This window comes from Lepidochelys kempii, chromosome 9, assembly GCF_965140265.1.
Source record: "Lepidochelys kempii isolate rLepKem1 chromosome 9, rLepKem1.hap2, whole genome shotgun sequence".
NCBI classification, from domain to species: domain Eukaryota; kingdom Metazoa; phylum Chordata; order Testudines; family Cheloniidae; genus Lepidochelys; species Lepidochelys kempii.
In genome coordinates this window covers 33,529,625-33,555,634 of record NC_133264.1, presented here as the reverse complement: position 1 = coordinate 33,555,634, position 26,010 = coordinate 33,529,625, and the positions used below count along the sequence as shown (strand labels likewise).

At 39.9% G+C, this 26,010-nt stretch overlaps 1 protein-coding gene across 2 annotated transcripts in view; it reads right to left on the bottom strand.

Moving 5' to 3' along the window:
• The window catches only part of DNER (delta/notch like EGF repeat containing), a 276,236-nt gene that overhangs the window by 120,881 nt on the left and 129,345 nt on the right, over nt 1-26,010 (bottom strand). For both annotated transcript variants that reach the window (XM_073359834.1, XM_073359835.1), the window contains exons 3-4: nt 9,798-9,892; nt 6,445-6,611 (exon numbers count right to left, since the gene is read on the bottom strand). In XM_073359834.1, coding sequence (XP_073215935.1) covers nt 6,445-6,611; nt 9,798-9,892 — 262 coding nt within the window. The remainder of the gene's footprint in view (nt 1-6,444; nt 6,612-9,797; nt 9,893-26,010) is intronic.

Here is a 26,010-nt window from a genome sequence, read left to right as displayed (position 1 = left end):
AAACATTCTCAATCTCAGCTATACTGAAATGGCAAAATATGTCTTCAAATTTTCTTTTCTTTCTGTTATTTTTAAACATACAATTAAAGAAAAGCAAATATACCTATGCCAACCTACAAAGCCCCCCACCCCCCACCCCTTTTTAGGCCTTATTATGGAATTTATGAAACTTGGCAAGCATCTTTTAGTGCAGAAGGTCTCACACAGCACTTTAGAAATATTAATTAAGCCTCCCAAATCATGTGAGATAGTTAAATATCCCTACCCCCGTATTACAGATATGGAAAGAAGGTGACTTTCTCAAGGTCCTTATGCACTAGGCTGATATATTTCTGATATATTTCACACTGCCGTTAACAATTTTGCAGCTCCACCAGAGGACACAATGGTGGGGGTGGTAGAACAGAAAAGCCACTGGCTGCCAACAGTGTTCGACTATCATATCATGCAAACTGATTACAAGCAGGTTTTGACAACATGGCTACATTTGCTGGCAGTCATGGGAAGCCTTGTTACCATGGATGGAGCTGCACTGGCATTAGCAACAGTGGGACATTTTTCTGAAAAACAGCTAACACGAATACAGCCAATACATCAGAGGCAGAGTTGAAAATAAAATCTGGAGTCCTCAATGCCAATTGGATGACCTACAATACCATGTCCCAAACATGAGCACTTTTGGGAAACTGACTACAACTGAACAGATAACTATGAAGTATGTTAAACACTTTCATTATCTATTTTCCAAATCTTCAAAACAATACAACATAAAATTATGGCAATTTTTATTGTTACTAGAATTAGACTATTAAATGTTATTTGCTATAGTAAAAAAGCTACAGCCATTTAAATCTGAATGTTTTTAAACTCCTTTATATTCAGCAAAACTTTGCATAATTTTGAAATGCATGATTGTGACTTTGTTTTCATTCATAGTAAGGAGCGAGTTTATAAATCCTTCAAAGATAAAAGGCTAAAAATTAATGGGGGGTGGTTCTGGTGCTCACCTCAACCTCAATACTCTACTCATATGACACAGTTGCCACAAATAGCTGGGCTTCCACACAATGTCTGGTGTAGGGCATTTGCCCAGCTAGAAGGAGCATGTCAGATGGGAGGGGTCTCCATAGCGGTAACTTAGTAAGACCTCGATTACAAAACTGTGGTTAGAGCAGCTTTTTTTTTTTTTAAGGCAAATTTTACTGAATATTCTCAAGAAAGAAACTTCATTAGATCAAAAAGGAAAACCAAAGGAACCTGCAACCATCTCAAATAGAAACAGATATATATGTAAATGGCACTAGGACGACTGTATTATCCCTTTCATGAGAGATATACTGGGTATCTGGCGTTCTAGGATTGCCAGGAAAAATGCATAGTAACATGTTTTTAGTTCTCAACCCAGTCTGCAAGGCTTTAACTATGCAGTTCTGATTAACATTCATGGAAATTTCACAGTTGAAAAGACTCGTGCAAACTGTTACTATACTATGCATTCCATTGTAATGTCATTTTTCAGCACCTTGTCAAATACATTACATCTGATTTCAATTAAAAGAACTTATTGAAATAAAGAGTAGATGTATGATCAGAACTGGGTTAAATTTTTGCGGCGTCTCATTTATGACATAGTTCTGGTGACACTAATGATCACATACTGCAGAGGATCCTGAGTTAATCTAATAAAGCTCAGGAATCTTGTAAACCTGGTAGGACATTAAGGCCCTATACTCCTGCCAATTTAGATGAATATCTCCCACTGACTTCAAGGGTCTTTGGACCATATAGTGTGAAATTCTGGACTTGCTGAAGCAAATGGCAACATTCCCATTGACTTCAGTGGGCCGAGGATTTCACTTACAGTAAATGATTTCATTTTCTATTTAAACAGATGATTTTTTCTGATGACATTTTCAGTTATACACCCCATCTAGTCATATGTTACTTTCTCTGAGGGTCAACCTTACTGGGACCAATTGATTATGGACTCATCATTAAAAGTGTGAAAAATGTATCTTGTAAGCCCAGCTTTAACCTTCTACCATTGTAATTAAAAAAAACCAAAAACTACAACCCTCCTTTCCTCATAAATTTGTCATGCATAGTCTTTGTCCGGAGAAGAATATTTAGGAAAATCTAAAGTTAATTGGACTGCTGTTTTGTTCAATCACAGGTATTTGAAGAATATGATGTGTTTTCAATTTTTAATTGTTTTCTTTTTTTTTTTTTTACCCATTGATAACTCATTGTCCATGGGGTCCCCAAAAAGACACCTCAAGCTAGGGGCACACAGCCCATAAATTTATTCAACAAACAAACCAAAGTGGAAACAAACAAAAATGGGAGATGAACATAGTCTTTGCAGGAAAGGGTTAGTATAGCTATCATTGTCCTGATTGGCAAAACCCAACTTCCAAGCCCAGCATGATACATGTCTGGCATAAAGAGGGATAAAGCTGCCACTGTGCTAAACTCCAGCAATATACTTAGCCCCTAGAACTGCGGCTTCCCATCCCTAAGCAAACCAGGAAAATAAACTGATGCCCTGCAAAACCTACATAAGCCCCCAAAGTTTTGCCATATTCACACACTGGAACATATGGTATTTGAATGTGATACTGGCTTGACGTAAACAGAAATAAAAATTCAATGGTGAACCCACATAACATACAATTAGCAATCAAATGCCAATATGTTTGCCCTAAGTCTTGCCCCCGGAGGATGGGGGTGGCAGAGAAAACTTATTGCAGCAGAAGAGCTTCAATCATCCTTTGCCTTACCCCCACACGCAGCCTGAAAGGGATGATGAGTGGGCTCCTCCCCAACAGAGTATTTCTCAGAACCATACAAAATGGCAGCATCTTATGGTCAGTACCAGCCTAGCCTGGCTTTATACTAGCAACCTGGAAGTAAAAAGTGTCCTGTCCCACTCCTAAACCACTGACCCATCCAGTGCACCTTTGTTCTTTTCAAAGCCTAAATTGTATTTAATAGGTCACTCATTCTTTCTGACTAATAAATGTATCTTTTATGTTTCTTAATTAATGGCTGTAAGAAAAATGTTAGAAGATAGACTCCATACCATGAACATGTGGCTTACTCAAAACTCATTAAAATCTTTCTTTAAGGAAGATAGTATTAATAAGATTGCTATGGAAAGTATATGCTGTGAGTGACAATAACTGACTTCAGTAAGTATTGGAGTTGGCACCCCTTTCCCTTCTCAAGATGGCCCAGCTTTAATAAAGTAAATGTAGTAATTTAACAAATGTGGTCTATGCAGCCACAGAACCATTATGACTTCATTTCCACACTGCACTTTTTAAAGAATCTGTCTATTTGCAGAGTCAGCGACAAACAAAATTAGAGTATCATGCTACAGAGAGGGCACACTGTGCTCTCTGTGGCAGACTTTTATTCCTTCTCATTTTGCCATTCCGCTCAATCCCCAAAGAAGTCATTCACATTGAGAGTATAGGGCTGCTTTTTGTATATGGAAAAAACAATATGATCTCAAGGTTTTATTTATTTGTAATTCTTAGAGACACTCCATTACTTCCACTCAATAAATACTGTTTACACACTGCATCACTTGATTACTTTCTCCTGTCTGATTCCTTTCAGCAGTGTCTAAACAACTTTAAACAAATGTTAATTTAGTTAATTAAACACCAAGAGAAGCTCATGCTCAAATAAATTGGTTAGTCTCTAAGGTGCCACAAGTACTCCTTTTCTTTTCACCAAGAGACAGTACATAAACAAATAATATATTTCCCGGAATGTTTTGTCTTTGGCACATCAGACTTATTCTGGAAGACTGGTATGAAATAATTAAAGATCCAAGATACATAACAAACTTGGAGGCTACACTGGGGAAAGTGACTTGAGAGATTCATGTAATCTTTTTCTTTGATCTTCAGCTTACTCACATCTTCCCTTTCTTCTATAACATCTCTAATTAGAAATTAGAAATGAAAAAATAAGAAGCCAATAAAATCTCTTTTAGTAAGATTCACTAAGGAAAAAAAGAAGAGTTTAAAAAAACTCAGTTGAATATGCAGAAAAAAATACAATGTTCAGTGCAACCCCTACATTTCTCCAAGAAACATTATACATAGAAAGCAAATATTTGGCTGATACATTCCTAGAAGGAAAGTAGCATTATGCTTATATCATCCCACATTACCTCTTGGCTCAAGAGTATTACAGCTTAAGTATCATCAAACAAAGTAACTGTTACAGTCATTGCTTTTTTGTATACAGCAAAGTCATCCATGCCCCTATTTTGACGTTTTCATGCAGTAGAACTTTTTGTGAATACTGAAAGTAAAAAGCTTGACGTTCACCTCGCCCTAATACATATAAAAACAAGGTATAGGGAGGGAGTATGTTTTATATTTATTTTTTTGAAGTAAAACTCAGAGTGCTACCAATGCACAGCAGATTATAAAACTAAAATGAAGAATTTAAGTAGATTTGTGGGTCTTTTAATAAAATATTTAAATCAAAATGTACTGTGCATGCCTCCATCTTTACTAAACACGGATTAGCCCTCGATGCATGGTATCATTTTATTGTTACTTGAGTCTGCATGTTCCTCCATGCCATACTAATTTGTGATTATAGTGTCCTCTAACATCAGTCAGGATGATTGTGATCTTTTGGTTTTATTTTAAAAAAACTGCACTAAAGAGTTTGGAAAGCTCTGTACAGATTTTTTAGGATCAGAAGATTTATTTAAAAAAAAAAAAGACATCACAAACTTCCAGTAGATGGAAGAAAAAGTTACAGAAAAAGAATTTGTAATGATGTACATGGTGACCGAAGTCTCTATTACAAACTGCACGTATGCTTTGTCTTCACTAGGAAAAAAGGTACGTTCTTACCTTGTGTGAGCTAACATGTTAACTAACAGAAGATCAAAGCCTAGTGAAGACAAGGCAAATGTAGCTGTAACATGAGTTAGCAGACTGAGGTAAACACTCCCCTGTAGTCTTTACCTTGACCGGCTAACACATGTAAAAACTACAAACTGCCTTATCTTCACTAGAATTTTACCTTATGTCAGTTGCCATGCCATTCCATGTTAGCACTGCTCTCGGAGAGAAAGTTAACTTCAGCAAATTAAATGCAAAAAAAAAAAAATTTAGATGTAAGAGATTTAAGAGAAAGTGTCTATCTCAGCTAACGAGGAAAAATATAAAATAATTGGAAAACCATTTGGAGAAAATAAATGCCATTAAATGAAACCTGCTGCTGATAAAGTAGCTGTAACAACCCTCAACAGGATCTCTGATACACTGTCCCTTATCACTGTGGAAACACAGCATTTCTGCTTTATTTGGGCTTCTTTCTGGCAGGGACATCCATTCAGAAAACGGCCCAATATTTTTGCACAGGTGTTTTTGATGGCTTATATCTATTTGCAAAGCAGCCTGTGTTTCAGAAATGACAAATTACTGAACAATAATCTGTAGCAGCTTTTTCTTCATTATGGAAAGAAAAGTATTTCACGACTATAACAAATAAGTACTATTATTACCATGATTTCAATTTCATGTCCTAATTTCAGTCAGTCATAGAATATCAGGGTTGGAAGGGACCTCAGGAGGTCATCTAGTCCAACCCCCTGCTCAAAGCAGGACCAATTCCCAACTAAATCATCCCAGACAGGGCTTTGTCAAGCCTGACACCATCTGTCCACAAAGCCCAATATAATTAAATCTATAGTCTCCATTCTTAAAGAATGTCTTTAAAACAGTATTATTTTCCATATACTTTATTTTAAACTGGATACTATTTTTCATTTCACACTTCCTCCCATGATATTTAATGTTTCATTTTTCAAATGAAGTATATTACAGTATATTAAGATAATTCTAACAGTTCTGTGTTTGTCATATTTACATAGGAATAAATCCTTGACAAGTAAGTGTTATTGGTGGGTAATAAATATAGTTGTGAGAAGAACAGACTTGCCCATTATATTTTAATATATTTTGAAGTTTACATTATGTTCTAGGTATTTTATTCATTTAACTGATTTCACACAAATTCTTTTCTCAAAGTGTACCATAATATAACAAATGATCAAAGAAACACCTTGAATATTTACATTTGGAGGCATTTATTGTAGTATTTACCAAAAAGCAACATAGTTAAATTAAAATGTACTGTAAAATGTGTATCTGAAGTAGATGGGTCAAATAACATTAACTGGATTTCATATTACATAGTTCCACATGTGTGCTACTTTGCAGCTTCAGGTAGCATTCATCTGCTTCGAATTAACAAAATTCTAAAATATATTCTGACCACCAAACCAGTTCTTCAAGTCCTTTGTAAATTAACAGAGCTGCCTCTACGTTTCTTTAAGTTTTGCATAAATTATTGATTCTTGTGTAAGGCTGGAGATCAGGAGACCAGAACGTTAGCACAACTCACCAATAAAGTAGTTATTTCCTAATGCAAGCATTTCCTCAGAAAGAACAAGTCCACCCAGTGCCTGGAGGAGAGTAACGCTTCTACCATCTATAAGTGAGCACTGTTTAAATCCAACTGTTGTAACCTTCCACAACAGAATAAGAGAAGCCGTGGCATCTTGCCTTATTCTAGAGACATGAAGGATAAAAATAATTACATGTCAGATTGAAGAAAATCAGTCTTATCAAACAATACATCATTCTGGACCAAAATTAATCAACAAAAAAAGAACGACTCAACTGTAGCAAATATACAATCAGAAAAAAGGTATAATTTAATGCACACTATTTGTACTATCAAAATACAAATTTTTTTATTACCACGCAATTTTCACTGCAGTAAGGCTGGATACATGCACATTCACAATACAAAATCCTTTTAACAGTAGGGTTTGAATAATGGTATATTTGAAAGCAGACATTATGCACAGTCTTAATTTCTAATAATTTAAAAGAACCATTTTCATGTCCAATGAACACTTTATATAACATGACATAACACAAAATCAGCATCCATATTCACATACCATCCTCAGAACATATTAAATATATAACTACCGGATAACTACCAGAACACAATCTCTCCCCCCTGTATTAATGTGCTTTCAATGGTACTTCACTCCATTCCGAAGTTTCCCCTACTAGCATTCATAATGCTGCCATTTCTAGTGGCTGAAATACTTCTGCTTCCATCCCTTTTAGTCATGGTATCAGTACACATTCAAGATAGGCAGTTTTGATGTTGACAGAAATTCTGGTTTTGTTTAATGAATTGGATAAAATGTTCAGAGCATTGCATTCTCGTAAATCAAATGGGTTATGCAAGGTTGTCAAGGTCACTCAGACCTGTGGTGATCTACCGCAGGGGTTCTCAACCTTTTTCTTTTGGAGGCCCCCCCTCCCCGGCGTTCTATAAAAACTCCACGGCCCACCTGTGCTACAATAACTGGTTTTCTGCATATAAAAGCCAGGGCCAGCATTAGGGCGTAGAAAGTAGGGGAATTGCCTGGGGCCCCATACCACAGGGACCCCTGCAAAGCTACATTGCTCTGGCTTCAGCCCCATGTGGCAGGGCTCAGGGCCCTGGGCTTCAGCCCCATGTGGCAGGGCTTTGGCTTTCTGCCATGGACCCCCCTGAAACCTGCTTGCAACCCTAGGGGTTCGCGGACTGAGCTAGTGAAATAAACAGGGTTGAGTAAGGTAAAGTCACTTGAAAGCAACTACAATATATGCACTCAGTTCCACAGGATTTTAAATTTTTGTTTCTATGGATCTGTCCTTCCTTTTAGTGTACTTTTTCCACTCCCTTGTGTAGATGTATAATATGAATCTTTTCCAGACATCTGCATCAATTCATAGATGGAAGAATCCCAACTAGGACTCAGTGAACCTCCAAAGGCTCAAACATTCTATACAGCTTAGTATCCAAATGTTCAGAAGTTAGTCTGACTCTTCCTTGCCTAAAATTGGGCTGCTAACCTCATCAGATCAACCTCTTCCAATTTTCATGCTTTTGCTTTCAGCTGAAACCAAGAACTGCAGGTGTGTGTGAATGTAATCCACATGAAGAGATCCCCTCTTGTACCTGGACTATTTAAGAATAAAATTTTGGCCAAAGCTTTGGATTTTTTTTTATCCCAACTTATAGGCCCCTCACTAACAACAACTTCAGGTAACCTGAAAATGACAGCAAGGAATGCCACAATTTAGGTCAAATTCCATGATAAAAATCAGTGCAAGTTTACTAACCTAAAGTGATTGTTGTTACATAAATATATATTCAGATCACATGTTCTACATATGCCTTTTAACATAGGGAATACAGTGAAATAAAGAAAATTAATTCAAGTGATTGGCAAAACTGGAGTATTTCCGCTTATAAACAGTGTAAGTTCATGCCTAGCAGGGGCTGAACTGGGAAAAAGCTTGCGGTGTCTTTCCAAGTTTTGCTCACGTCAGCTGCCAAAGTGAGACGCTTGCTCATAGTAGATATCACAAATGACCAACATATGACTGTGTGTGCTCCTTGGGTTCCTTAGAGATGGGTACTCCACAGTGAGTTTTTAATAAGCCCATGAATTCTACTGGACTTCTCACGGTTGGCTTCTCAGATTCCCTCCTGGTCTCTACTTAGGACTTCTTAATTTGGGGGCGGAAATGGTAGTACACTTCCAAATCGCACCCACATACAATGAGACAATCAGTAACTGTGCAGATCTGTGATCTTACCTCTCCTTTCTTACAAGCTTTCATGGGGAATGAAATAATTAACAATGTTGACATTTACATCATAATCACTGGGTGTCTGAACTAACAACTCAGTGAGACAAATTGGGCAGTTCCCAACTTTCAGAGTCATTGTTCCAGGCTGCCTGCAGACTCAACGTAGACACAGTTGCAAGAGTTTCACTCTTTTTTGCAAACATCAAAATAAGTCAAAACTTTTTTTTAATGAAAGCTGTGATTCTAGAGCACAAGATGGCAGCACAAGAGTGGTGTCAGTGCGCTGTTTCAGGAGAAACCGAGGCCTAAAACAGCAGGAATGTTGCAAATCAGAAGGGAGATACATTGGCAGATCTTTATCTGAAAGCTTGTACCATAAACGTATGCTTCATCCCAGTCAATGCTATCAGATCTTGGCTTTCAAGGGAATCAAATTCCGTTCATTAAAATTAAGTTACACAACTGTCAGTGTGAAAAAGTGGGTGCTTTACACAACTTTAAACTCTTCAAACGCATATCTGCTTTGTAGGACTCACACCTCTTTGTAGAAAGCTTTTATAAAGCATTCAGACTACTGATGTGAAGTTCAAACACAAATATAAACAAATACATTAGTCTGAATTTGGCAATGGGGAAAGGTGAGCTGCTCTGGCTTTCAGAAATCATCACTGCGTGGAGGGAAAAGAACAAAATGTTACACCCTTCTCCAAGTCAAACTGTTGTCCTCCACCTCTTTGCTCCAATTCCCAGTGTTCTCTGATGGCTGAAAGACACTTTACTCGCTTAGTCCCTCCTCCCCTCCTGTCCCCCCAAACATGCCCCACAACCAAACCAAACCAAACCAAACCAAACAAAACAAACCACTTAAACATACATGTGAGCACTTGCACCTCTGGAAGAAGGTGCTCTGGTATTGCTAGGTCCCTCCTGTCATCTGGAGGTGCTCTGGAGTTCTTTCATGACATACCAAGGCATTTCACAGTCTGGCTGCCTCGGAGACAATTGACTACAGTTCCCAAGACATGAATTCGGTACCAAACACTATTTAAATATTTATTATTCCAGGCTGCTATAACAAAGCAATATTCTTACTTTATTGATGTGTTCTGTGGAACTTCAAAGGAAATAAGCCGGCCTCCAGCAGAGTTGTTAGAACTGGCATTTCCACAAGCTACATCTGGGGTTATCTGAAAAGAGTAAAGATTGTTCTTTAAAGATTTAATCCTTCAAAAGCGGATATAAAAAATGAGGGAAATTAATAAACATGAAAAGAATATAAAAACAGCACCATTAACCAATCCTGATCTTTTAAGAAATTTCCAGATATTGAAAGTTTCATCATCAATATACATTTGAGGTAATATAAGGTTCTAAGTCGTCTTCAATTATTCTGGAATCTCATTTTATGGGTAATGTTTTCAAAAATATAAAAAAAACCCCTCTCTATAGCTCTACATTTTAGTGAGAATTTACTGCGAGAGGTGTCCGCCTTTAAAAGTATCACACCAGTCTTGAGAAAAAGATAAATGGGAAAATTTATGGCTCATATTGTCAAATACTAAGTACCGTATATACTCGTTCATAAGCCGAATTTTTTTTAGTAAATAAGGGAAGCACAGACAAGGGGGCCAGCTTATGAACTGGTTTAGAGAGGGAGAGGTGGGACACAACCCCTCCCCCAACAGAGGGAGCAAGGAGAGGCAGCACAGCCAGCAGAGCCAGAAGGGAAGAGGCAGGGCCAGAGTCTCTCTGCGTCTGGCCATGCTGCTCTCCCCCCAGCCTCCGAAGCAGCTGCAGCTCCGGGGCTGGCAGGCTGCATCCGTGCCGCTCGGCCCCGCCCCCCAGGGAAGGCTGTGGCAACACTGCCAGGCCTGCCGGAGCATGCTGCAGCCATGCCACCAGGCCCAGCCCGCTAGAACATGCTGCGGCTGTGCCGCCCGGTCTGGCCCGCTGGAGCAGGCTGCAGATGCACTGCCCAGCCGCCAAAGCAGCTCCGGCCAGGCCAGAGACATCCTCCCCTGCCCCTCCCCAGATGAGGTGGGAAGGGATGGGATGGGGAGAGTGTGGGGGTCCTGGGCTAGGGGTGGGGTCATGTGGGGGATGGTCACGGGGTTACTCCCCTGACCCCCAGCTTCTCGCCCCCCCCCCAAAAAATTTTCCCATCAGTTGCTGTCCCAGCCCGTCAGGGTAAGCAGCTGGCACGCCGGGACACTTTGCTTAGGTTTACCTCCGCGCCTGAGGACGCTCGAGGCAAACAAACCATCTCGGCCCGCCAGCGGCTTATCCTGATGGCCCATGAGCCAAAGTTTGCTGACCCCCTGAATTACAGGGTTGGCTTTTGAATGGGTCATTAAAATTTTCCATTTTTACTTATTCATCTTGGGGGGGGGGGGGTTGGCTTATAAACGAACCGGTTTATGATCGAGTATATACGGTAACTATCTAGCGTTGCCACATGTCAGTGAAAATGAGAGATCTTGGGGCATTTAGATCCAACAGCAAGAACTACTGCTCTCTTTCAACTGCACTTATTGCATAGCTTATTTTTCCTGTTGAAATTCATAGCCATACTCTGCCACATGAGCCCAGCAATAATGAAGCCCACTATCGCTCTTTCCAATGACAGGAGGCTTTCTACAAAGTGAATGAAGCATCCACAGCCTACCTAGGGAGTAAATTCATGACTGCAGCTGTGATTTAGTGCTTGTGCTAAGTAACTGCTTTCTCTGCCATCTATGCAGCAATTCCTCTGTTCGCTAATCAGACCTTTTCTACCATACAGCACTGGCAGTAGGATCATGGACAACATTTTTATTTGACCATACAATGCTGGCATCTAAGTTCATGCATGTACACAGGCATTCATCTATCTATCCAATAATACCAAATGTATTTCCAAAAGCCATGAATAAGAGCCTCTTAGTCCATCTAGACCAGTGGTTCTCAACCTTTCCAGACTACTGTACCCTTTTCAGGAGTTTTATTTGTCTTGTATACCCCCAAGTTTCACCTTACTTAAAAACTACTTGGTTACAAAATCAGACATAAAAATAAAACGAAAGTCACAGCACACTATTACTGAAAATTGCTTACTTTCTTATTTTTACCATACAATTATAAAATAAATCAATTGGAATATAAATATTGTACTTACATTTCAGTATATTGTATACAGAGCAAGTATAAACAATTCATTCTGTATGAAATTTTTGTTTGTATTGGTTTCACTAGTGCTTCTTATGTAGCCTGTTGTAGAGCTAGGGAAATATCTAGATGAGTTGATGTGCCCCCTGGAAGACCTCTGTCACCCTGTTTGAGAACCACCTGGTCTAGACCAAACCATTGTTGCTACAGATCAACATAATGTGTGTGGGGGAGGGGGATCTTAAGTGTCTCTCTATATCATCATCATCTAGAGTATTTTTTGTGTATCCCTAACAGCTTGACTATGTAATAACACCATATGCAGTACAAACAATGAGCCAATTTCTTTTCTACATTTGACAAAAAGTAAGGATAGGTTTGTAACCCATCTTGTATGATAAAAACCTTATATAGAGCCTATTATGCTAGGTTTACACTATGCTTATTGATAAACTGAGAATGTTCGCTGAAACCCCTTCCAAAGAGTGAATCATCCTTCAAAAAGAAGAGCCAGAATCCAAATTCTAAACTCATGTTTCATTCAAATCCACATTTTGAATTTGACAATGAAGTATCTATTAAAAAAAGACACAGAAGAAAATCCTGGCATGTTACTTAAGTAATAATTTTCAAGTAATACAAGTTCAATTTTGACTCATGTGGCCAATTAGTCACAATAAGCAAAATTGTATGTCTGGCTCAGTTTATTGCTTCACCAGGCAGTAAGTTACTGAATTCTTCTCTGGCTTCAACAGATAATTTGATTATTTCAAATTTAAATAAATAGTGTGCAATTTTGTTGTGCTAGTTAAAGTAACATAGAAAAATGTTAATAAATTTATTACTGTTTCTTAATTTTGGAAACCATGATGATGGAGATTATGTTCAAAGCCCAATATGAATTTGGCTGACATCCCTCCTTTTATATTTGCCAATATGCATGGTAAGAGTTGTACTGTACAATCACTTTCCGAGAGAACCTGATTTTTAACAAGCCTGTGGGAAAAATATCATTAACATCTCTATTCTCATATTCCAGTATGATGTTAGCTAAAAATATAGCCACCATCACCCTCAATAATGAATGTCAATCATAAATCATATGACAGCAGAATTTTATATGTCCATTAACTTGGTCTATATCAGAAAAAGTTACAACCAAATCGCAGGACTGGAAGGGACCTCGAGAGGTCATCCAGGACTAAGTATTACCTAAACCAGCGGTTCTCAGACTTTAGCAACCTGAGGACCCCCATTTTGATTTAAAAGTTTTCGGGGACCCACAATGCCGCCCCAGCTCAGCCCTTGCACCACCCCTTTCCCCGCCCTTTCCTGGGGCCATGGCCCTTCCCCGTCCCTTCCCCTACTCACTCCATCCCCCCTTCCTTCCTTTGCTCTCTCTCCCCCATCCTCAATCACTTTCACCAGGCTGGGTCGGGGGTTGGGGTTCAGGATGGGGTGCGGGCTCTGGGAGGCAGTTTAGGTGTGGGAAGGGGTGCGGGCTCTGGGCTGGAGCAGGGGGTTGGAGTGCAGGAGGGGACAAGGGTTGCAGTGCTCACCTCGGGACGCTCCTGAAAGTGACTGGCACATCCGTCTGGCTGCGGCTCCTAGGCCGGGGTGGGCAAGGTGTCTCTGCGTACTGCCCCTGCCTGCAGGCACTACCCCCACAGCTCCCATTGGCTGCAGTTCCCGGCTAATGGGAACAGCGGAGTCGGTGCTCGGGCAGGGACAGTGCACGGAGACACTCTGGCCTCCCGCCCCAAGGGCCACAGGCACATGCCTGCCGCTTCCGGGAGTGGTGGGGAGCCAGGAGAGGTAAGCCTGTTCCCCAGTGTACTGGAGGTGCGCCTGGAAGGGAGGGGGAGGAGTTTCTCAGAGGGGCCCGCGGACCACCTGGAGTCCCCTAGGGGAACCCCAGGGGTTCATGGACCCCAGTTTGAGAAATGTTGATCCCTGACAGGTGTTTGTCTAATCCGCTCTTAAAAATCTCCAATGATGGAGATTCCACAACCTCCTTAGGCTATTTATTCCAGTGCTTAACCACCCTGACAGATAGGAAGTTTTTCCTAATGTCCAACCTAAATCTCCTTGCTGCAATTTAAGCCCATTGTTTCTTGTCCTACCCTCACAGGTTAAGGAGAAGAATTTTTCTCCTTCCTCCTTGTAACAACCTTTTATGTACTTGTAAACAGTTATGTCCCTTCTCGGTCTTCTCTTTTCCAGACCAAACAAACAACAACATTTTCAATTTTCCATCATAGGTCATGTTTTCTAGACCTTTAATCGTTTTTGTTGCTCTTCTCTGGAGTGGTGAAATGTGGTGCCCAGAACTGGACACAATACTCAAGCTGAGGCCTAATGAGCACGGAGTAGAGCAGAAGAATTACTTCTCATGTCTTGCTTACAACACTCCTGCTAATACATCACAGAATGATGTTTGCTTTTTTGCAACAGTGTTAAACTGTTGATTCATATATAGCTTGTGATCCACTATGATCCCCAGATCCCTTTCCTAGGCAGTCATTTCCAATTTTGTATGCATGCAACTGATTGTTCCTTCCTAAATGGAGTACTTTGCATTTGTCCTTATTGAATTTCATCCAATTTATTTCAGACCATTTCTCCAGTTTGTCCAGATCATTTTGAATTTTAATCCTATCTTCCAAAGCACTTGCAAACCTTCCCAGTTTGGTATCTTCCGCATATAAGTGTATTTTCTATGACATTATCTAAATCACTGATGAAGATATTGAACAGAACCAGATTCAGAACTGATCCCTGCGGGACCCCACCCATTATGCCCTTCCAAGCTTGACTGCGAATGACTGATAACTACTTTCTGGGAAGTTTTCTAACCAGTTATGCACCCATTTCCCTAGTTTGCTTTTGAGAAGGTCGTGTGAGACAGTATCAAAAGCCTTACTTTAGTCAGGATAGACCACATCTACCACTTCCTCCTATCCACAAGGCTTCTTATCTGTTAAAGAAAGGTATTTGGTTGGTTTGATATGATTTGATCTTGACAAATCCATGCTGTTACTTAGCACCTTCCAGGTGTTTGCATATTTATTGTTCTATTATCTTTCCAGGTCGTGAAGCTAAGATAACTGGTCTGTAATTCCCTGGGTTACCCTTATTTCCCTTTTTATAGACTGGGAGGACAAGTGGAAAGACAGAAAAGACAGACCAGACAGACAAGACAGAAAGAAATAAACTGGACAGTACAATTGCACAAGGGGCAGCACAAAAAATAATATACTGAGAGTGGAAACCAACATGCAATCAAACAGGAACACTCTCTTAAATTAAAGCTTCAAAGGAAAAACAACATAAACACAAAATGTTTTAATGCAAGGCAAAGCAGCAAGGGTATGCAGGGCTTTTACAGTTATACCTGGAGAGGAAGGTGTCGTGTGATGCTGACCTAACTAGCAGCTCCATTTACATTTCACTCTGGCTCCATTACCCACTGATCTGATAAACCGAAGGACATCTAAAACAGAAGGACACTGAACCAAAATAGAATTTTACAGTGGCAGAAAACTGATATTTCAGTTTTAAAAAATCTGGAATTTAGATCAGCACAAAAACAGAAGGAGAAGCAGCAGCCTCCCAGCACAGATAAGAAACAAAATGCTGCCAGCAACAATGTGTCCTCAGACAAATACCAGTGAAAGAGAAAATCATGGTTTGGCAGCCAGAATTACAGGAGAAATTACACAGAACCTTTCCATAGCAATGGGAGAAATACATTACAGTTTCCAGTCATGTCTGTATTTGGTCCTGGGAGAGTTTTCTACTAAGTTGAAAGAGCTGAAAATCAGGATTTGCTAGACCAGTACACTAGACCAGTACTAACAGAGAAAACTAAACCAGAACATGCAAATAGATCACTGGCTCTGCAAGAGAAGCTACAATAGCTGGAAGAAGATAGCAAAAACAGGGATTGCAGCAAAATATTTAAATAAGGGATTTTCAGATTCATAGATTCCAGAAGGGATCACTGTGATCATCTAGTCTAACTTCCTGTATAACACAGGCCATAGAATATCCCAAAATAATTTCTGGAGCACATCTTTGAGAAAAAAATCCAATCTTGATTTTAAAATTTTCAGTAATGGAGAATCTACAATGACCCTTGGTAAACTGTTCCAGTGGTTAATTACTCTCACTATTAAAAATGTATACCTTTTCTCCAGTCTAAATCGTCTACCTTCAACTTCCAACCATTGAATCATGTTATACCTTTCTTTGCTAGATTGCCTTTATTAAATATTTGTTCCCCAGGTAGGTACTTATAAACAGTAATCAGGCCACCCCTTATTGTTCTCTTTGTTAAGCTAAATAGATTGAGCTCCTAGAGTTTATCATTATAAGACACATTTTCTAATCCTTTAATCAGTCACATAGCTCTTCTCTGAGCCCTCTCCAATTTAGCAACATCCTTCTTAAACTACGGAAACCAGAACTGGACACAGTATTCCAGCAGCAGTCACACCAGTTCCAAATACAGAAGTAAAATAAACTCTCTTGTCCTATTCAAGATTCCCCTATTTATCTATTCATTTAAGGATCGCATTAACCCTTTTGGCCACAGCATCGCACTGGGAGCTCATGTTCAGCTGATTATCCACCATGAGCCCCAAATCTTTTTCAGTCACTGCTTCTCAGGACAAAGCCCCCATCCTGTAAGTATGCCTTACCTTCTTTGTTCCTAGATGTATACATTTACATTGAGCCATTTTAAAAATGTATATTTGTTTGCCCCATTTACCAGGCAATCCAGATTGCTCTGTATCAGTGACCTGTCCCCTTTGTTATTTACCAGTCCTCCAATTTGTATGATCTGCAAACTTTATCAATGATTTATGTTTTCTTCCAGGTTATTAATAAGAATGTTCAACAGAGAAGCGCCAAGAACCAATCAGTTACAACACCTTTTAATCCATTTAATGTGTGCTATGTTAATTTTATATCATTCTAGCTTTTAATCAAAATGTCATGCAGTACCAAATCAAATACCTTACAGAAGTCTAGGTATATTACATCAACACTATTTCCTTTATCAACCAAATTTGTAGTCTCATCTGAGGAGTCTCTGAAGGTAAAATTGAAAGGACATGTGATATGCTTTCTCCTAAAAATGCAGACATTGAGAGATCATGACCTACATGTTCCAGTTCCACACCCATGAGGGCAGACAAGCAGTTATGCCTGATGAAACTGGAAAAAGATCCACTGAACACAACTGCAGTATCATGTTTTTCCAAGATTTCCCTGTAGCACTAGAAACAGCACACAGCCTTTAACTGAGCAAGGCAGCTCCTTAAGGCACACACCACCACTTTAAAAATAGTCATTAGGAAAAAAGCATAATCTTTCACCAGCCAGACAAAGCCCTGAAGCACCCTCAAGAACTGCTTACAAAGATATGTTCTTCAATATGTTATGCAGTATTTAGAATGATTATATGTCCATCATGCAGATATGAGGACACAGGTATTCTTCTGCTCACCTGTAAACTGGCATAAATATGAATGGACCCAAACAGTTTGGGTCTAAATCAATGGATACTGAGCTCCTTTTTTAACGAGATAGAGATGACAAACCAAAAATCACATTTCTGCTTCAAATATTTTAACCATTGTCCTTTCCCAAGGGCCCTATGTGGGGTAGGGAGGAGCTCCACTGTGTGCTTGCCAGGGAAAAAAACCATGGAGTCTTTGGGAGGATTACAACAGAGGGCTTTTGCTATTTGTAGTTTCAGAGCATCTAGTCCTTGCTCTCTAAGTCTTAAAGGTGGCCTGGAAACACAATGAACATTTCATTGCCTTTAACAATACATGATGAGTTCCCCCACTAGCCAGACTCAGAACATATTAACAAGTTAAAATTCACTTTTCCTTTGTACTTTTAGTCCCAAAATGTCCATCCTTCCCTGAGGGCTATCTGTTATGATACCCCAGCATGCACCATGCTGTGACATCACAGCTTTCACAACACCCCACTGTGGTTTGCAGTGAGTTTGCATACTTTTGTAAACACTCTCAGTACATTACACACACACAAATGATTATTGTTCAGAACTCAGCATCTCTTCTTTATTCACAAGTGACAACATAAGCCTATGTCTGAGTTTCCTCCTGAGCTGGCTGCTCTTAAGGATTCTCTATTCTTGTCTTTCTCCCTAGCTTTTTTTTCCTTTCTACCCTTCAGGTGGAGGCAATGAGATCCACCTGGTCTTGCTGCCAAACCACAGTGGGGGAAATTACTGTCTAGAATGCAGTTGCAAGTGTGAATTCACATAACACATCTGAACTGACTCAGGAAGATAAAAGCCTCATTGACATATACCATTCAGTTGGAAGGGCAAGGTAATAAAAGCCAGTGCTTTAGGAAATGAAAGTTTTAGACTTCTGACAAAACTTATTTTAAGGGCATTGGGTGAATGCAAATACTGTAAAAATTATTAGCTTGAGAAAAATGTTATATCCCAAAGCTGTACCATTTTAAAAGTGATATGACAGTTATTTCACAAAAAAACTATATCCCTCCAGCCAATATGAATACATTACCAGGATTGCTTCTGTAAATGCTAACCCTGCCAAATCTCCTTCCAAGGGATTACACATTAATTAATTTTTAATTCAATAGAATTAGTTTCCTTACTTGCAATTTATCTTCTGTGAATGCAAATCCACTGTTCCATCAGGCTTGGAACTGCTGGGTTTTCCATCTTTTCCACGTCTCTATGCAGGCAAGAGGTTCCTCTTTTCTCCCCTACTAGTGCAATCTGCCTAGCAGCACCCTCTAAAGGCACAGGATTAAATTGCATGACCTTTCTCCCCCAGGCCATACTGCCAAAGCTAAAAAGAATGCTGGGGGTGGGAGGGAGACCCCTAGAAAAAAATCAAACCGATTAGATGCCGAACTGTATTCTGTATGGGAAAAATGGGGCTGGGGAAGCAAGAAATAAAAGCAGGTTTGTAAGACCCAGAAGATAAGGATCTTACCCTCTCCATTCAGCCATACTGAAATTGCTGAATACCACCCAGGGTGAAACAGAGCAGGGAATTCCCATTCAGAGAAGATAGAATTACAGGTAAGGAAACCAATTCTCTTGCTCTCTAACCATCTCATGGAAACTCCTCCATTACTTCACAGAGTTGGAACTGCTGGGAAGCAACAAGCAGAAAAAAAACTTCTAACAATGGGGAAGGAAAAGTGAAAGTGTCCAGAGTAGCAACATCATAATATCAAACCTAATAGTACTGAGCAAAATTTTTAAGAGAGGGTCTTTACTGAAGAGCACCAGGAAAGACTGAAGAACTCCATGTCCAAAGGTGGCATCAGATGAAGAAATCATGTCAGTTTTGTAGTGTTCTGTGAATGAAAGTAAGTATCTGCCAGGCAAATTCCATTACAGATGGCTCTGTTTTTCTGTTCAGAAAACAACTGTAACCTTGGTGGAGTCAGCAACTATACTTTCAAAATTATCTCAATTAGAATATGATTTATTCCACCTACAGATACAGAATTTTGAGACTCTGCACCCTTTTTTAGGTTCCACGAATAAAATCTTGGATTTCCTCCAAGGTATTATCAATGTTCTTCCAAGTACTGGATGGTTCAGTCAGTGAGGCAAGCTATCACGTTGCACGATTGCGTCTTCACAAGTATATCGTCTTGTCAGTAGTAGATCTAGATACTCTCTTTTCTCAAGATGACCATCAGGGTGGCCTTTAACTTCAGAACACCCAAGGAACAGGTGATAGACTGAAGGGCATTTCCTGAATCAGATAATGGTCATTCCTGATTACAAAGCATAGACATTCATGTCAGTAGGGATGCACTGGGGAGAGGGCTATAGTTCTTGGATCAGTAGAGCTACGACCTCCATCATGAAATCAGTTTTGCACATGAAGACAGACAAATCCAGAGTCAGACAAGATCATCCAGAACTATTTAAATCACCAAGAAGCACATGGAACCCACTCTCTTTTGATGCAACTGGAATCATGGATCTAAGGCATAAATTCTCAACATGGAGGTTGCTACCACACCCCTATACTTTATGACTAGGTGGGAGAGGAGTCCCGAAATGTTTCTCTGCTGTAACATTAGGTTGCTGAATGTAAAACATTGAGAACTGCTCCAGAGAAAAGGTTGTTCACTACACAGTTCAGAAAGCCTTATCTTTTCATTCAGTCTTAAAGGAAGAGGAGACAAAAGTTTCAAGATGGAGTGGTTCTTGAAAGACTACGAGAAGCCTTGTTTATGAATATTGATACTTGCTGGAAGTAGTAACAGATCACATTAAAAAGAAAGTTCTGAACCCAACCTGGGCACTAAAGAAACGTGGGTCTGAACTAATAGGGCTTCACTCTCTAGTTCATATTGTGGAAGGATTTCCTCACCCCAGTGTACTGAAAGAGTTTAAGAGAGCTGTGGTTCTGGTACGGCTAGAAGTTGTAGTTGTGGCAAAATTACCTGAAACTCCCTTGAATGTCTTTTGACAATGGATGGTTAAGCATAATTTTATTTGGGTCTGGGGAGTCCTTAAGATATTTTTTAAGATAAGTTATTTTGTTTTGTTATTTTAAAAAAGGGGCCCACTGAAGAGTTTTACCCTGTTCAAAGATGTCTGAGCCAAGTTGCCTCTGGAAATAGTGTTTATATCTAAAGCCCAGAGCCATGATGTGGCAGAGAAGAGATTTGGTGATATTACACAAGTCACAGGAAAATTAATATAATCTTAATAGAACACATCTTCCCTTAAGTCTCCCTTGATTTTTGAGAGCACCAGACGATGCAGGAGATACACAGAGCTATTTTGAACCAGTATCACATGTACCATGGCAGCACATAAAGAAATGGAAGATTAAAGGTCCTATTTCAATTCTTGCAGATGACTCAAATAGGGGCTGTCAGAGTTCAGGACAACTCAGTGATCCAGCAAGGGCACCCACTCTCAGCTGTCCAGCTCCCCAGCCATTGCCTTTCTTGGGTGGAGACCCACGTCTCATTCCCTTCTGACTGGGGAATTTCCAGGCTGCACAGTTTCCTGCCTTCACTGTGGTATTACCAGCAGAGACAGGCTACTTGCTTTATCTTCAGAGATAGTTAACAGTCTGACTGCCCTCAGTTCTAGATACCACACAGCTCTTTCAGTGCAAGCTTATTTTAGTCCTAGCACTACAGAGAAATCATTATAAACAATAAAAGAACCTACATGCATGCTAGTAAGCTTACCAGAGATCAAGAGATCATCCCGATTCTAACATGGACTCTGGCAGGAGCAGTCCTTCAATGCCTTACAAAGGGAGTCTTTTCTATAGTCACAATTTCATAAGAGTCTCTGTTCAGAACTAGTAACCAGTTTTATGGGCCCCAGTAAGCCAAGTCCTTCCAATCCTTCTCTCACGATTGGATAAGAGGTCCTGTCTGTATGACGGATAAGGAAGAAGGCCCTGACCCAGTTTAAAATGAGGCTATTCATCCAAAAACCTCTTCTTTGTCTGTTGGTCCCTGGAGAATCCGTTTTGAACTAGTATATGTGCACCTCTCCAGGAGGATAGGTTCAAAGGGCCGATAACGGAGGAATTACATGAGCACCTCCTCCATAACACATACACAACTGCATTTTAATACAATGGACCCTCAGGTATTAAACCTAATCCAATAAAGTTTAATTTAATTCAATAAAGTTTATCTTAATTCAATAAGATTTGTCCAGGATATTAACAGTTAATATCTAGCTAATTTTGGTTTCTACACCTTGTGAGTGCATCTCAAAGAATCCCTGTAATCAAAGTATTTTAAAAGTCAGGCTTAACATTTTATCCATTTATTCCTGAATAATAAACTCACCTGAATTCTCTTTTCTTTACAATCTGTTGTTTCATTAAGAAAAAAGTCACAAAAGGTTATGAAATTGTTATCATTTATTGAACTTCAAAAAATTGCTGCATCACTGACCTTTATTATGCCTAGTGCTTGATACTAAAATCAATCCAACCTCATCTGCATTTTGCCTGGAAGGCAAATACAACCCTAGTATTTATTTCCAAATTCTGAAGGGCTTTGGTGGCATTGTAATCATGCTTTTTAATGGAACTATGACAAAAATGCTAATAAATATGACTTAGTTCCCTGTTTAGGAACCAATCTGCTATGTACATGCTTAACTTTATGCACTGGCTATGTCTACACTTCATAGAATCATAGAATATCAGGGTTGAAAGGGACCTAGGAGCTAGGGGTATGATTCCCAGCTTGTGAAGACTCTCGCACTAGCTCTCTTTGAGCTGTGGTAGGCACAGCACAGTGGCGACCAGCAGGACATGATAGCCGCACCAAGTATATACTAATTTGGTCCAGGCAGATTTGTAACTGGGGTAGCTAGCCCGTGCCACCACCGTGCATTGTGTTACACAGTCACACTACTATTTATAGTGTGCTAACTCGATCAGAGCTAGAACGGGTATGTCTGTGCAAACTGGGAATTGCACCCCTATCCACAACTGTAGGTGTAGCCACTGTGAATAGGTCCCCTGAACTCAATGGAACTTCTACATGCATTACCCTTTGCTGAACTGGGGCCTTATTTATTTGGGGATAGGAAAATGCTTGATAAACAAAGGCTATTTTCTATTTAGTTTACTACTGTATTATGATTTTGGTTTACTCTGAATAGATACTTATGGTGATACATAATACAACATAGTATGTTACTCGTTTCTTGTACAGCTAATTAGAATTACAATTCTTAAAGCACAATAAAGCCTTCTGGAATATTTTTCTGGAACATTCCAAATGTCAAAAGTTAAACCTATTGGAAGTTTCTTTGGTGTTTTTGGTTTGTTTGGTTTTTTTAAGTCCTCAAACTGCAACAAGCAATTTCCATTATTTAGACTATGAGCTTGTCATAAATATAAAGGGAAGGGTAAACCCCTTTGAAATCCCTCCTGGCCAGGGGAAAGCTCCTCTCACCTGTAAAGGGTTAAGAAGCTAAAGGTAACCTCGCTGGCACCTGACCAAAATGACCAATGAGGAGACAAGATACTTTCAAAAGCTGGGAGGAAGGAGAGAAACAAAGGGTCTGTGTCTGTCTGTATGCTGGTTTCTGCCAGGGATAGACCAGGAATGGAGCCTTAGAACTTTTAGTAAGTAATCTAGCTAGGTATGTGTTAGATTATGATTTCTTTAAATGGCTGAGAAAAGAATTGTGCTGAATAGAATAACTATTTCTGTCTATGTATCTTTTTTGTAACTTAAGGTTTTGCCTAGAGGGGTTCTCTATGTTTTTGAATCTAATTACCCTGTAAGATATCTACCATCCTGATTTTACAGGGGGGATTTCTTTATTTCTATTTACTTCTATTTTTTATTAAAAGTCTTCTTGTAAAACACAATGCTTTTTCATTGTTCTCAGATCCAAGGGTTTGGGTCTGTGGTCACCTATGCAAATTGGTGAGCCTTTTTATCCAACATTTCCCAGAAAAGGGGGGGTGCAAGTGTTGGGAGGATTGTTCATTGTTCTTAAGATCCAAGGGTTTGGGTCTGTGGTCACCTATGCAAATTGGTGAGGCTTTTTACCAAACCTTGTCCAGGAAGTGGGGTGCAAGGTTTTGGGAAGTATTTTGGGGGGAAGGACGCGTCCAAACAGCTCTTCCCCAGTAACCAGTATTAGTTTGGTGGTGGTAGCGGCCAGTCCAAGGACAACGGGGGGGGAATATTTTGTACCTTGGGGAAGTTTTGACCTAAGCTGGTAAAGATAAGCTTAGGAGGTTTTTTTCATGCAGGTCCCCACATCTGTACCCTAGAGTTCAGAGTGGGGGAGGAACCTTGACAGAGCTCATATCTATTTAACACTGGGCTGGAGCACAGACTCTCAAGTCTAGGTGCTTGGGTCAGCCTAAGAGCCCAAGCTCCAGCGTCCACACTGCTATTTTTAGCAATTAGCTCCAGCCCAGCTACCATGAGTCTGTGTACCCAGGCTGGGAGACTTGCTCCCACTGCAGTAGAGACACATCCTTTAGTAGCAACAGACAAATAATATAAAACCACACAATGTACTTGCCCCCCAAAACCCTCTCTGAACAGATCCCCTTATGCAACGATTAATATGCAACACGTATCATGTCTCAGCCGAGATTACTAAATAGTTAAAGACCTAAGTCAAGTACTCAGATGTTTTCTGATCTGCAGACATTAGATCCTGTTGCAACAGAGAAGAAGAGACTCCTCAATGAGAAGTTAGGAGAGAGTCAAAACAACGTTGAAGTGGAGATCTTTAATTAAAGTTAGTATGTTGTCTACATTCTGACTTTTCTTGACAGATACTATGGTTTGTGGTATCACCTACCGGTATGATAATTGTTCATAATTGACTTATTTTACTTTGGCAATCCTGAATATAATTCAGTGCTGGCTCTTATCATTTAGGAACGTAGGATTCAAAGGGATCTCATGGGTCATCAAGCCCAGTCTGCTGCTACTGCTGGCAACCCTGACCATGTAATCCAGGGGTTCTCAAACTGGGGGCGGGACCCCTCAGGGGGTCACGAGGTTATTACATGGGGGGGGGCGGTTCGCAAGCTGTCAGCCTCTACTCCAAACCCAGCTTTGCCTCCAGCATTTATAATGGTGTTAAATATATAAAAAAGTGTTTTTAATTTATAAGGGGGGGGTTGTACTCAGAGGCTTGCTATGTGAAAGCGGTCACCAGTACAAAAGTTTGAGAATCACTGATGTAATCCCATTCATAAATGTATCAAGCTCCATCTTAAAAGCAATTAGATTTGTTGTTTGCACTACTCCTATTGGAAGGATATTCTAGAATATCACTCTTCTGGTCGTTAGAAATCTTCTAATTTCTAGCCTAAATTTATTCATGGCCAGTTTATACCCATTTGTTCTGGTGCCCACATTGTACTTTGTGCATTGTAAAACAGCTCTTCTTCCTCCCTGGTGTTTACCCCACCAATGTATTTATAGCGACCAATCATATTCCCTCTCAGTCTTTGTTGTGCGAGGCTAAGCAAGCTAAGCTCTTTCAGTCTCCTCTCATAAGGCTTCTTATTCCCCTGATCACCGCAATAGCCCTTTTCTACACCTGTTCTAGTTTGAATTAATCTTTCTTAAACATGATTGATCAGAAGTATACAAAAGATTCCAGATGAGGTCTTATCAATGCCTTGTACCATGGCATGAATTCTTCTCTCTCTCTACTGGAAATACGTTGCCAGAAAGATCATAGGATTTCATGGCCTTTTTATGGCCACACCACATAGATGCCTTAGTCATCCAGTAATCAACTAATACACCCATGTCTTTCTCCTACTCCATTATTTGCAACTGATGAGTCCCTAGTTTCAAAAATTCTTTTTATTAGCTAAGTGCATGACTTTGTACTTTATACTATTAAATGTATTTCCATTTCCATAATTCCATTCCTCAAGATCGTTCAGTTCTTCCTGTATAACATTTCAATCCTCTTCTGTATTGACAATGTCTCCAGACTTTGTGTCATCAGCAAATTTCATTAGTACACTCCTATTTTTGTGACACAGTCATTAATGAAAATATTAAATGAGATTGATCCCAAGACCGATCCTTGAAGAGCTCCACTAGTAACCTCTCTCCAGAGAGATAGTTATCCTTTCAGTGCAATCCTTTGTCATCTCCCCTTTAGCCAGTCCCTTAGCCATTATACAATTATTATACTAAGCCCCATATGATACTATATCAAATGCACACACTCAGCCATGACATGTGCAGCTGCTAGCTAAAAGATCACTGCACATGCGCACAGCAAAACAAAAAACAAAAAACAAAAAAAGAGTCCAGTAAATTAAATTTCTTGACCAGCAACTGTCAAGAGAGTAGAAAAACTGGCCAGGCCAGTTGAAAAACAGCCAGGTGACGACCCTATTTTCCATGCAGCCGCCTAAAATTGGTTGGTCCATGGCCCGGACGGCCCCCTAGCTATGCAGTCTATGCCAAGCATGGAGATTACAGGAATCTCTCCCAAACTTCCCCCCACCCTGCATTTCCTAGTTTAAAGCTCTTCTTATCAATCATGCCAGCCTTGATCCCAGAAGGTTAGTACCCCATTTACTCAGGATTAGTCTATTAATTGAGAAGAGCCCTCTCTTTC